Raw genomic sequence first — 14690 nt, forward strand, 5'->3', positions numbered from 1 at the left:
CCTCCGGAAGGATGCCAAATTATGCTCCAAATTTTCAAGCACCAAATTATGCCAATAATTATTATGATTATGCCGGCATAATCCGCCGGTGCCTAGTAGTAGATCTACTCGGTACTAGTAGTAGTAGTAGCTAGTAGGTACCGGTGGTAGATCATTCTGCCGTGCAAATCTACTCGTACAATAATCATGATAATAGGTGTACGTCATAATCACCTCGCGCTCCTAGAACTTAGTAGAAGATCTAACACAAGTGCACGGTATCAGTATTCGCGCTTTTTTTATTACTATGCACAGTCAGACTCACACAGTCATCACAGTGACGTGGACTGCTGAAATAACAGTTGGGTCAAACTATCACTGTATTACTAGTATTAGATTGCGGTAGAATCTACAGATTGAAAGGTAGATCCAGATCGTTCGGTTTCTAAACTGCCGCCCGGAGTGGCTTAGTTCACTTTCGCCATGCAGTGCTTCAGATGTATTCGTGCAATACCAGCGCAAAACTGAGCAATAGATTTAGCTTCCTCTGAGTAGTCGCCGTTGGTAAAGACTGGTCGAATAGTCGTGACTCGTCATTCAACCACTTTTGAAACAGTATCATCGATCATTCCCAAACATTGTCAATTGGTCAAATAGTAGCGGTGGTCCGTACCACGAACCTACCACCGACCTTCACGGTGGTTTTCACGGACGGAGGAAAAGACGACCCAAGAGCTACGTGGTTTTACCAACCAAACACAACTAAAGAAGTAAAGGCGTGAGGTAAGGTCTCTGAACAGTGCTCTATCATTACTAGTCTTGCTGACCTAGTGGCAGTGCGTGTGACACGACGTGATATCGAGCCATTCGCCATTCTCATCGCTGTCCCAGATTGTTTTCTGCCTGCAATAGGAAAACATAGTCCCCATTCAAACATTACTAGCATGCGGACATTTGTAGGACAGACTACAGTATTACCCTGTACACTGACTGTCAGCCGGACACCCCTGCTGGCTGGCATCACACATCCTGCACAGTCAGTAAAACTATGTTACACAACTGTAATAGTTACTTCATGATAGGATTAGATAGCCAACACCCCTGGGATCACATGTGTGTCAGTGAGTGTGTGGGTGTGTGTGTGTACATGGTGTGTGCATGTGTGTGTGGTATGTGTGTGTGGTGTGTGTGTGTGTGTGTGTGTGTGTGTGTGTGTGTGTGTGTGTGTGTGTGTGTGTGTTTGTGTCCCATATGGTGCAGCGGTATGTGCAGCGATTTCCAATAGATAGGTTGCGGGTTTGATTCCCGACAATTATGGTCAAACGCGTCTTCTCTTTCTCCGACTCTTCCTGACTTTCCTTTAATTCTCCTGGGTGGTTACCAACAGCCAGTGCATGGCGGAGTATGTGGTGTGATGTGTGTGCGGGGAAAAAAATGAAAAAGACCAAAAAGTAGAGATTCACTGGCCAGAAAAAGCCACTTCATAGCTTTGTGGTGTAGACCAGGCTGAATAGTGGCGGTCAATTCTTCAGCCTTGCAAGCTGTTGAATGGTGCAATCCCAGCAAAAGTTGCTATGGCTCCTGCTGTAGTATCACTATCATCGCCTCTGGCGATGGGCGTCCAATGGTCCAATGGTGTGTGTGTGTGTGTGTGTGTGTGCGTGCGTGCGCGCGCGTGCGTGTGTGCAGGGGCGTAGCACCCGCTACGACTGGTAAGACCATGGCCGTACCACTTTTCGAAAAGTGTGGTCCGTCTGGAACGTGCAAAACCGTAATAAAAAAAAATTTGGATCCATCGATGCATATGCGCATATTAGACTTTGACCTTTTTCTAGACTCGTACTCGTTATCTGCAGTTGTACTGGGTACTGTACTCGACTCGACTGCACACTGCACGCGCCAGAAGTTTGCCAGAAGTTCCCAGAACGTAGGATTTTGTGTCTTTTTTACAAAATTTTCACGGGGGAGGTCCCCCGGACCTCCTCCAACACGGCCTTTGGCCGCACCGACCTTCGGTCGTACCACTTCCGAAACCCCTCCTACGCCCCTGGTGTGTGTGTGTGTGTGTGTGTGTGTGGCTGTGTACAAATTTGTACACAGCCTGTGTTCTGTCGGTTTTACTCTACGGTGCTGAGTCATGGGCTCCGCTTCGGCACGACTTGGATCGGCTGGATAACTTTCACCACCGGTGCATTCGCTCCGTCTTATGTGTATCTCGGCGTCAGCAATGGGAGGAGAAAATCTCTTCGGCAATGCTCCGTGCGCGCTGGGGTGACACTACACCGGTGTCAGACCTTGTTCAGCGTCGGCGGTTGGAATGGCTCGGGCACGTCGCGCGCATGCCTGCAGACCGTGCTCCCGTCCAGATTTTGTTTGGAAGGTTGAGTGGTCGTCGCCCTCCTTGTGGTCCCCGGCGGCGCTGGAAAGACGTTGTCCAGAGAGACATGAAGGCAGCTGGCGTGGATTCCTGGTTTCAGAATGCCCAAGACCGGCAGAACTGGAGGATGTTCCTTGCTGAGCCACCACCGCACACAGATGATTCACCACCTTTGCGCTGCTTGCTGTGTGCCAGAGACTTCCGCCGCCGTAACGACATGGCCCGACACAAGTGCATTGCCCAGCGGAAGTTGCCTGTGTCACAACAGAAGGGTGCCAGGCAATGTATGAAGTGCATGCGGTGGTTGAGGAGCGCTGGAGGACTGGCTGTGCATCGCTGTCCTGTGTCCACGGATGTCCCCACTGTATCTATCCGCCATGAATCTGACTCTTTTCGATGTGATGTTTGTCGCCGATCCTTCCGCTCCCGTTCTGGTTTGAGCCGTCATCACTGTGACCGTGCGAAACGGATGTCACGTGCAGCCAGGAACAACTGCCGTCATGAATGCGAGCATTGCGAAAGACGGTTTTCAAGGCCACAGGACTTGCAACGCCATGCCAAATATTGTTGACTTTGCGATTTCTCTCTCTTCTCTTCTCTCTTCTTGTCGTTGTCTCCCGCTTCTGGGAGCGGCGTGGCCCGATAGGGTAGCTGTACATAGTAGTAGTGTGTGTGGTGTGTGTGCTGTGTCCATGTATATGCTGAGTGGTGCCCGTCTATTATATTATGCCACCCGTATGACCACATCTTTTTCCTGCTGTACATATAACTATTTTCCAGTTCCAAGCACTCCTTCCCAATAGTGAGTATAACCTGCCCTGCACGACCTTGGTGCAGTGGAAATTGTCCTGGTAAGACAGAATTCCGCTTGCTCCAGGGATCCATGTTCAACCCACAGCGCTTTGGGGCATGGAAATTTCACCCGTCAGTACAGGATTCCTCTTGACGCAGGCCAGCAGCCTGAACAGGGTCCGGCAAACACAGCTTTTACTGTATAGTCTGGGAAGTATACCCTAAAATCAAATTTTCACCAGTTGTAGTCTTCGGGGTGCTGAGTCGAATGGTCTTGGTCCGAGGAAGCTGAGACGCTCCCTTTCTCCTTTATTCCCAATCGAAAAGCACGGATGACCGCCATTGGCCCATATGTTGTAGTCTTTTGGACGCTGAGTCGACTGGTTTTGGTCCGAAAAGGCTGCGATGCAGCGTTCCTCCTTTATTCCCAATCGAACATGGTTGAACAAGCGGTCACGTGCTCCTGCGTACACCAGTCACCTGGTCACCACGCCTGCAGGGTACAACTTACTAGCCTGTTTGACCTTTTTTGGGTGCAGTCCTGTCACTCGAGTTGAACTCGAGTTGAACTTTGGTGTGAAAGTTGTCGCCTGCTGGCACGGTGACCAGGTGATTTGGGCACCCAGGAGCACGTGACCGCTTGTTCAACCATGTTCGATTGGGAATAAAGGAGGAACGCTGCATCGCAGCCTTTTCGGACCAAAACCAGTCGACTCAGCGTCCAAAAGACTACAACATATGGGCCAATCGCGGTCATCCGTGCTTTTATAAGAACGACATAGCACTTTTAGTGAGATTTTGCATACGAATCTCCATCTAGTAGGGCGTAGTCACCCAGTTTCGGTGGAAGTGCGCGGGTTCGATTGGGAAAAAAGAAGGAAGGGAGCGTGGCAGCTTCCTCGGACCAAGACCATTCGACTCAGCACCCAGAAGACTACAACTGGTGAAAATTTGATTTTAGGGTATACTTCCCCTAAGCATAGTAATTTTAATAATGTTTTGTCTGACCCCTAACTCAGCCTAAGCATATAATGTGTTGTCTGATCCCTAAGCATATACACCTGTACATTGTTTTATCTGATGACTGGCCCTATCATGCCATGTACTATGTTTTATCTGATGGCTGACCCTATTGCCATGTACATGTACTATGTTTTGTCTGATGGCTGACCCTATTGCCATGTACATTGTTTTGTCTGATGGCTGACCCTATTGCCATGTACATTGTTTTGTCTGATGGCTGACCCTATTGCCATGTACATTGTTTTGTCTGATGGCTGACCCTATTGCCATGTACATTGTTTTGTCTGATGGCTGACCCTATTGCCATGTACATTGTTTTGTCTGATGGCTGACCCTATTGCCATGTACATTGTTTTGTCTGATGGCTGACCCTATTGCCATGTACATTGTTTTGTCTGATGGCTGACCCTATTGCCATGTACATTGTTTTGTCTGATGGCTGACCCTATTGCCATGTACATTGTTTTGTCTGATGGCTGACCCTATTGCCATGTACATTGTTTTGTCTGATGGCTGACCCTATTGCCATGTACATTGTTTTGTCTGATGGCTGACCCTATTGCCATGTACATTGTTTTGTCTGATGGCTGACCCTATTGCCATGTACATTGTTTTGTCTGATGGCTGACCCTATTGCCATGTACATTGTTTTGTCTGATGGCTGACCCTATTGCCATGTACATTGTTTTGTCTGATGGCTGACCCTATTGCCATGTACATTGTTTTGTCTGATGGCTGACCCTATTGCCATGTACATTGTTTTGTCTGATGGCTGACCCTATTGCCATGTACATTGTTTTGTCTGATGGCTGACCCTATTGCCATGTACATTGTTTTGTCTGATGGCTGACCCTATTGCCATGTACATTGTTTTGTCTGATGGCTGACCCTATTGCCATGTACATTGTTTTGTCTGATGGCTGACCCTATTGCCATGTACATTGTTTTGTCTGATGGCTGACCCTATTGCCATGTACATTGTTTTGTCTGATGGCTGACCCTATTGCCATGTACATTGTTTTGTCTGATGGCTGACCCTATTGCCATGTACATTGTTTTGTCTGATGGCTGACCCTATTGCCATGTACATTGTTTTGTCTGATGGCTGACCCTATTGCCATGTACATTGTTTTGTCTGATGGCTGGCCCTATTGCCATGTACATTGTTTTGTCTGATGGCTGACCCTATTGCCATGTACATTGTTTTGTCTGATGGCTGACCCTATTGCCATGTACATTGTTTTGTCTGATGGCTGACCCTATTGCCATGTACATTGTTTTGTCTGATGGCTGACCCTATTGCCATGTACATTGTTTTGTCTGATGGCTGACCCTATTGCCATGTACATTGTTTTGTCTGATGGCTGACCCTATTGCCATGTACATTGTTTTGTCTGATGGCTGACCCTATTGCCATGTACATTGTTTTGTCTGATGGCTGACCCTATTGCCATGTACATTGTTTTGTCTGATGGCTGACCCTATTGCCATGTACATTGTTTTGTCTGATGGCTGACCCTATTGCCATGTACATTGTTTTGTCTGATGGCTGACCCTATTGCCATGTACATTGTTTTGTCTGATGGCTGACCCTATTGCCATGTACATTGTTTTGTCTGATGGCTGACCCTATTGCCATGTACATTGTTTTGTCTGATGGCTGACCCTATTGCCATGTACATTGTTTTGTCTGATGGCTGACCCTATTGCCATGTACATTGTTTTGTCTGATGGCTGACCCTATTGCCATGTACATTGTTTTGTCTGATGGCTGACCCTATTGCCATGTACATTGTTTTGTCTGATGGCTGACCCTATTGCCATGTACATTGTTTTGTCTGATGGCTGACCCTATTGCCATGTACATTGTTTTGTCTGATGGCTGACCCTATTGCCATGTACATTGTTTTGTCTGATGGCTGACCCTATTGCCATGTACATTGTTTTGTCTGATGGCTGACCCTATTGCCATGTACATTGTTTTGTCTGATGGCTGACCCTATTGCCATGTACATTGTTTTGTCTGATAGCTGACCCTATTGCCATGTACATTGTTTTGTCTGATGGCTGACCCTATTGCCATGTACATTGTTTTGTCTGATGGCTGACCCTATTGCCATGTACATTGTTTTGTCTGATGGCTGACCCTATTGCCATGTACATTGTTTTGTCTGATGGCTGACCCTATTGCCATGTACATTGTTTTGTCTGATGGCTGACCCTATTGCCATGTACATTGTTTTGTCTGATGGCTGACCCTATTGCCATGTACATTGTTTTGTCTGATGGCTGACCCTATTGCCATGTACATTGTTTTATCTGATGGCTGACCCTATTGCCATGTACATTGTTTTATCTGATGGCTGACCCTATTGCCATGTACATTGTTTTATCTGATGGCTGACCCTATTGCCATGTACATTGTTTTATCTGATGGCTGACCCTATTGCCATGTACATTGTTTTATCTGATGGCTGACCCTATTGCCATGTACATTGTTTTGCCTGATGGCTGACCCTATTGCCATGTACATTGTTTTGTCTGATGGCTGACCCTATTGCCATGTACATTGTTTTGTCTGATGGCTGACCCTATTGCCATGTACATTGTTTTATCTGATGGCTGACCCTATTGCCATGTACATTGTTTTATCTGATGGCTGACCCTATTGCCATGTACATTGTTTTATCTGATGGCTGACCCTATTGCCATGTACATTGTTTTATCTGATGGCTGACCCTATTGCCATGTACATTGTTTTATCTGATGGCTGACCCTATTGCCATGTACATTGTTTTGTCTGATGGCTAACCCTATTGCCATGTACATTGTTTTGTCTGATGGCTGACCCTATTGCCATGTACATTGTTTTATCTGATGGCTGACCCTATTGCCATGTACATTGTTTTATCTGATGGCTGACCCTATTGCCATGTACATTGTTTTATCTGATGGCTGACCCTATTGCCATGTACATTGTTTTGTCTGATGGCTGACCCTATTGCCATGTACATTGTTTTGTCTGATGGCTGACCCTATCGCCATGTACATTGTTTTATCTGATGGCTGACCCTATTGCCATGTACATTGTTTTGTCTGATGGCTGACCCTATTGCCATGTACATTGTTTTATCTGATGGCTGACCCTATTGCCATGTACATTGTTTTGTCTGATGGCTGACCCTATTGCCATGTACATTGTTTTGTCTGATGGCTGACCCTATTGCCATGTACATTGTTTTGTCTGATGGCTGACCCTATTGCCATGTACATTGTTTTGTCTGATGGCTGACCCTATTGCCATGTACATTGTTTTGTCTGATGGCTGACCCTATTGCCATGTACATTGTTTTGTCTGATGGCTGACCCTATTGCCATGTACATTGTTTTGTCTGATGGCTGACCCTATTGCCATGTACATTGTTTTGTCTGATGGCTGACCCTATTGCCATGTACATGTACATTGTAACTCAGAGTGACAACAAAACAAAGTTTCTGCCATTGTGAACTTGTGTGAACTTGTGTTGCAGACCTCTCTTCACGGGTTGAGCATTTTCACAAGTCAACGGCAACTCCACTTTGAACAAAGTGCATAGGCTCTGTACAATCATGCATATTGGTAGTGTACATACACTGTACAATGTAGACTGATCATCATTTGATTATTTTTTCTGCTTTTCTCCTTGCCCATTGCAGTATTCGTTGCGGATCCAGGTATCACCATGGCAACCTCTGATAGCGACAATGGTGATTGTCCTTATTGTTCATACTTGTCCAAGTTTGGTGTCGGTTCAGACTACGTGGACAGGATGGACCCGCCATGGACCATGGTACGTATACTGTACTCGCGTGATCAGTGCCCCAGGGGGGGGGGGGGGGCACTATTTTTTCAATGTCCATCACAGATGGGGCACTATTCAAGAGAGGGCACTATTCCAGAGAAGGCACTGTTTTTCAATGCTGATACTTTTGCGTTATCCAGCATAAAAACAAAGAAAAGCAGAGGCCAATGTTTAATGTAAACTATCACACCTCAACAGAAACAGCAATAAGAACTGCGATTTTGATAATGAGACCACAATGGACAAGAACATTACCAAAAGAACACCAAACCGGCACATGCCTTTGTTACAAGCCCGGGGGGGGGGGGGGGGCACTATTCAAGAGAGGGCTTTATTTTTTCACTGGCTCTTAGAGACTGGCGCACTGTTCGAGATAGGGCAGTATTCGAGAGAGGGTTCTAATCGCGCGAGTACGGTAGTTTGATACATATGGCTGGATTATTCAAGCTCCCCCCCCCCCCCCCCCCTCCAGGGTCGTGATCGAGGGGGTGCCAGGACTTTCCCACCCAAAAGTACAAGCCTTCAACCATGCAGAAACATGGATGAAACATACTTCGAAGTACCAGAAAAGTACCGAAATATACCAGTTTTTTGGACGGCATTATCCGACTGGTAATGGCTGGTACAAGCCGGAGTTGCCCTTGACTCAAAAGTTTCATTACCAAATTACCAAATTACCGAATTGCCAAATTGCCAAATCATCAGACATCCTAGTCAACGGCAGATAGGAACATGTAGATTGGTTTCAGATTCTGAAAACAAGTAGGTCTGAACTAGGATTGCTACAGTGTGCGATGTGCAGAGTTGCACATGTGGTCAGCGGTCCGTGTATCATGGTCTTCCCAGATCAAAGGTTTTCAGGGGTGCTTCGGCACACAAATCCCCTCTCTTCCCCCCCCCTCCCCCCTGCCTACACCCCTGTACCCATCAACACTGTCAGTGTTACAGACCCACCCTTATTTGTACATACCCACCCTTATTTGTACAGACCCACCCGTATTTGTACATACCCACCAATGTAACCGATAGTACATATCCACCAGCAGATCGAGTGCGTGTTATTCTAACATTTTTGGTGCTGATGCTATTGCTGTTGCTGCTGTTGCTCCTGTTGTTTTTGCTCTTGTTGTTTTGTTGCTGTTACCGTTGCTGTTGTTGACGGTGGTACCTGTGCTGCTGCTGCCGCCGACGCCGTCATCGTCATTGTCGGCATTCTTTGTTGTTCTTGTGCATGGTCTCAGGCCGAACCGTGCAGACTATGTCGTGTACAAAGGCTATCACAGGCCACGTTGCTAGCAGCCAGACAACGACAGTCAACCGGTGTTCTTCATGAGAGACAAAATGGTGAGAGAATTTAAACACTTTAAGAGCATGTATCAATGCCCCTTGGTCACTTTCATTATGACAATGTCTGGACCCGCCAGTTGTCAACCTACATGTATATAACCCGGGGATCAGGCACACAGGTAACACTACAACCTGGGTCATCACTGATCACTGATTACTGTTTAGATCTACGAATGTACTAAGAACGCACTCACACTGTGTCAAAATCTACAACTGCCGGCGATAACCCATGGCAACGCCTGGACTTTCCAAATGCAGAGCAGGCTACTGACAGAGCCCTTACACAAGTATAAATCCAATTTGATTCAGGATTACCATCCCGAAGAGCACCGTCAGCCTTCTGGCTGTCATTTGCCTGACATATTACCTAAAATACCACCAGAACACTACCTGAAATACTACCTAATACTCTACCTAAAGCCTAGTTCACATTCGACGGAACGCTGACGGTACGGGACGTAAGGGCCTGTCGGGAAGGCTGGGGTGAGCTGTAAAATCGTGTACGATTCGTACGACACGACATGCTGCAGTCGTTGCGTCGTTCAACAGCGAACGGCGTCAGTCATAAGCCACGGTCCGTGACGAGGTGGCTTTTGGACCTAATTTCTTGCTTTCGAGACTTCTTTTCAATTATTTCTCCTTGAATGAAGCGGAATCAAGTTCATAATACCAGCTTTTCATGAACACCAAAAAAGTAGCTTCGAGAGCTTACGTCGCGTCCTGTCGCGCCCCGTCGAATGTGAACTAGGCTTAACATACCACCTAATACTCTACCCAATACTCTACCCAATACTCTACCCAATACTCTACCCAATACTCTACCCAATACTCTACCCAATACTCTACCCAATACTCTACCCAATACTCTACCCAATACTCTACCCAATACTCTACCCAATACTCTACCCAATACTCTAACTAATACTCTAACATACAATACTAGCTACAGTATACAATACTCTACAGACGTGATCAATGAAATCCAATCCAGCAAGTCAATGCCACGCCGGGTGCTGGGCAGCCCCGGACCGGCGAACCGTGACTGGGATGTTTAAAATTGGATACTCACAGAGTTGCATACAGTCAACTTCGCCAATAACGACATTCGGCGGGGCATCAGAAAAGTGTCCTTATTCGCGAAGTGTCCTTATAACCGAAGTCCCATTTGAATGTATGTGAACCCATATTTTGTATAGTATGACATGCATATCAAAATCAAGCTCTTTTCTTGCTCTATGTCAATGTGTACTTTATTTTCATATTGCAGTTGAAAGGAACTAAAATTCAATATGCAACTTGCAAGGGAAATCAATTGAAAAATATGCCCTTTTGAGCCATCTACAGGGCCAGAGACATGTACATGTGTGATGATTACTGTACAATCATGTACAACTACATGTACATTGTATACATATAGGTGTGCTGGTAAATCCAACAATTTTGAAGCCAACATAAAAAAGGAAGAAAAAGCCCCCCCCCCCACCCTTGGCTGCATTTTCTTGCGTGTGTGCCTATAATAATATCCATCACCATAGGCTCTGGTACTTCTGCATGACAGGTACATGTACTTGACTGACAGGTACTTGAAATAGCTGTCAAAAGCCCAGAAAGTCGTTATTCAAGCAGTGAATATGACCTCGGGGCACTAAAAGCATGTCGTTATACGCGAATTGTCGTTATTCAGATAGTCGTTATATCCGAAGTTAAATGTATACAGTTAGATGGGACTTTGCTCTGGGCATGGAAATTCGGTTTGTTATTCGCGAATTGTCGTTATATCCGCAGTCGTTATTAGCGAAGTTGACTGTAATTGAGACGAACTGTAAAACATGAACAAGACATCCATCATTGGTCATTTCTCCACAAACATGAAACCAATAATTATTACGAAGAAGAGAAACAAAGGAAGTGAGTTTCTTTATTTCTTCTTATTGTGTTTGCTTGTTTCTCTACTCTTATTCTTATCCAGTTGCCCACAGCAGGCCGATGGAGAATCCTCTACCAGAGCCCGTCATGGCTACTAACTTTGATACAGCGTTTGATAGTTTTCATCAGTTTATGAGCTTTGCCAGCAAACAGTGTGGACGTTACCATGGGAACATGGTCAGCCAGGAGCAGAGTCATGGTAACGATGAATGCATGGGCAGAACACAGCATGGAGAGAATGTGCCTACCGCAGGAGGGGCGGGGCAGCGTGGTGAGGAGGTAACAACAGCGCATGTACATGTAGCAGGTCCTCGCAGTACTCGGCAATCTCACCAACGTAGGGCACGGCCGGTTCGTACTGCTGATCGTCCTGTCCCGGTGATAAGTGAAGCTAAGACTGGTGATGCTAGAACGTGTCTTGCAATGCATGACAAAGACGGTGCTGCCAGACATCCACTAAGACAGCATCACGCCGTTAATCCACGAAGACCAGCAGGATGGAATCCACGACGACAAACCGGTAACCAATCCCACCAACATCAAAACTGCAGCCACTGTGGTCACTGTCCCGCATCACCGTCACGAAGTACAACTACCCCTGCACCAGCACAATCATCTTCAGCTGCCCGTCATCACTACGCCCAGTACCATAGCCAACGACAAGGGAATCCCCGTCACCAAGGCAACCCGTTGAATGCGTGCGGCAGTGGTGGTGGTGTGCAGGTGCAAGTCGAACCAGGTACGTATGCTGTCACGGCGGCAAGATGGGGACAAGAGGGACGGCGTAATGATACACACATTGTCAATTTAGAAAAGGAACAATGTGTCCAGCTTACCTTTGCCCTATAGCAGCACCAGCGCTAGCACCAGCACAGTTTTCCGGCCGTATTGCCAGTATTTCAAACAGAATATTTCTGGTCTGCCGCTGCTAGTATTCGATATGGACCATAATCTGGTCGTCATTGCGAGTATTTCTCACGGACTATTTTCCACTTGCGTTGCTAGTACATGTATGTCAAGTTGAACGCAGACATTGCACCCTCGACATACATACAGTTCTGTATCTACCGTTGAACGCAGACATTGCACCCTCGACATACATACAGTTCTGTATCTACCGTTGAACGCAGACATTGCACCCTCGACATACATACAGTTCTGTATCTACCGTTGAACGCAGACATTGCACCCTCGACATACATACAGTTCTGTATCTACCGTTGAACGCAGACATTCCACCCTCGACATACATACAGTTCTGTATCTACCGTTGAACGCAGACATTGCACCCTCGACATACATACAGTTCTGTATCTACCGTTGAACGCAGACATTGCACCCTCGACATACATACAGTTCTGTATCTACCGTTGAACGCAGACATTGCACCCTCGACATACATACAGTTCTGTATCTACCGTTGAACGCAGACATTCCACCCTCGACATACATACAGTTCTGTATCTACCGTTGAACGCAGACATTCCACCCTCGACATACATACAGTTCTGTATCTACCGTTGAACGCAGACATTGCACCCTCGACATACATACAGTTCTGTATCTACCGTGCAGTTTTTCAGTATATTGTTTGCACGGAAGAGGTTTATCAGCAGTCAGTTGTAACATTACTAACACAAAACATGCATTGCTGCTGCTGCTGCTGCTCTGTCCTGTTGAGGTGCTATTTTCCACCCCCTTCATTCTGTGTCACGTCATCGCGATGCTCTGCAGTGACTGTGTATGTATCCGTACTCGTACACATTTCATTTCAAAATTTGATTATTTTGTAAAAATTACAATACATACAATCATGTACATGATTGTAGTCTTGCACGAACAGCCAACACAACGCTGTGTGTCAGTGTGATTTTGATCATTTGACTATGCTACAAACTATTGAGCATGTACATGTACATGTACATGTCATTGTACACTAGTATACATAAACGTGTGTGCCAGGGTTTCCTGCACTTGCAAGTCTAGCTGCTAGTGGTTTTAAATAGGTTTCCTGCATGTACTGAAGGGGACGTGGAAATCCAGTGTGTATTGACCGGGGCCCGTGCCCTCGGCGCGTACAGAACGCTGTGTGCAGTGCACATGTTGATCCAATGGGACCAGTGCGCTGCAGCGCATACAATGCATGTGTGTACCGCTTATCCACGGAGGCCACGGCTGCATGGCCAGCGCCCTGGGGCCGCTAGACGTGCAACCGGATTTCCATGTCCACAACAGTAGATGACTACATGAGTACAGTATGTGTCCAACTGGTAGACTAGTTACAAGACAACCCGCTCCCTAGATAACTGACCCTATCGGGTACTTGATAGTGGTAGGGCCCCGTAAGAGAGTACTGTTTTACCACTAGGTTGGCACCGTGGCAGTGCACGAAGTGGAAAGCAGGCAGACGTGTATGCGCACAGTTATTACTGAGTATGTGTATAGAGTATAAACGATAAACGATGTAACATGCAACCATGTCAAGTGACTACTACAGTGCTGGCAACTGAAATCCGACCCCTGAGCGGTGCGCTCACATTCTAGCGGTCTCTATTTTCGTAGTTTTACTACCCCGTGTTGGGTCTTTGCGATGTGAGCGCACGGCTCAGGGGTCGGATTTCAGTTGCCAGCACTGTACATGACTACTAGCAGGATCACATGACTAGCTGTAGCAGTGTCACATGACTAGCTGTAGCAGTGTCACATGACTAGCAGTATCACGTGACTAGCAGTATCACGTGACTAGCAGTAGACTAGCAGTATAACATGACTAGCAGTATCACGTGATTACGTGAATCACATGACTAGCTGGATATGTGTACATAATAAAACAGAGAGGTTCCAGACACTTTGCTTTGTGAAACCAATACTGATCCAGATTTCTCATTACTGTTCTCTGATGATCGCTTAGTGCGTGAAACTCGGAGTAAAAACACTTTCCCTGTCCTCTTATTGTTTGTTTTTTATTATCTGATTATCTAAGAGAAACAGGCAGGCACAGTGGGTTGGTCAAAGACCATGATTGAGATACGAGTGGTACCTGGTTCAAGTCCTGCCTGGGAGCGGTTTTCCAGCCGTGCTGCTACCCACAGTCAACTGGGAACTTGTGGCCAGGCACAAGGGGTACATGGATGCAGCTAATGGGGTCGATTTCGGCACTTGTGCCAGTGGTTGTGAGACTTGCCCACTCACCCCCACCGTTAGGCGCTGCATCTGCCGCTAGGGTTTATCGGGTGTTAGCGGCCGTCGTGAGTTCCCTTTGGGAACGGATACGATAATTCACTTCTTTTTTTAAGAGAAACACTCACCCATCTCAGTAGGCCATTATCTTTGTTCTCAGTGGGGCCGCCCTCCACACTCATTACCAGTAGAGTCAGTCTACAGTCAGAGCAGAAAAGAATTAC

At 46.5% G+C, this 14690-nt stretch overlaps 1 protein-coding gene across 1 annotated transcript; it reads left to right on the top strand.

Annotated features, from left to right (window-relative positions):
• Window positions 1-347: 347 nt before the first annotated feature.
• On the top strand, window positions 348-13106 carry LOC135820699 (uncharacterized). Its single transcript, XM_065333704.1, has 4 exons — window positions 348-762; window positions 7868-8001; window positions 9255-9357; window positions 11330-13106. Exons 2-4 carry the CDS (start codon window positions 7894-7896, stop codon window positions 12133-12135), a joined length of 1017 nt encoding a protein of 338 aa, XP_065189776.1. The 5' UTR covers window positions 348-762; window positions 7868-7893; the 3' UTR covers window positions 12136-13106.
• The last annotated feature ends 1584 nt before the right edge of the window (window positions 13107-14690 follow it).

The sequence above is a fragment of the Sycon ciliatum genome, chromosome 7 (assembly GCF_964019385.1).
Source record: "Sycon ciliatum chromosome 7, ocSycCili1.1, whole genome shotgun sequence".
Classification (NCBI taxonomy): Eukaryota; Metazoa; Porifera; class Calcarea; order Leucosolenida; family Sycettidae; genus Sycon; species Sycon ciliatum.

What these genes read in the sequence shown, in the direction of transcription:
- LOC135820699 (XM_065333704.1), top strand. Translation starts at nt 7,894, where the DNA reads ATGGCAACCTCTGATAGCGACAATGGTGATTGTCCTTATTGTTCATAC. An exon ending in TGGACCCGCCATGGACCATG is followed by an intron (nt 8,002 to 9,254) that starts GTACGTATACTG and finishes GCATGGTCTCAG; the next exon opens with GCCGAACCGTGCAGACTATG. An exon ending in TCTTCATGAGAGACAAAATG is followed by an intron (nt 9,358 to 11,329) that starts GTGAGAGAATTT and finishes ATTCTTATCCAG; the next exon opens with TTGCCCACAGCAGGCCGATG.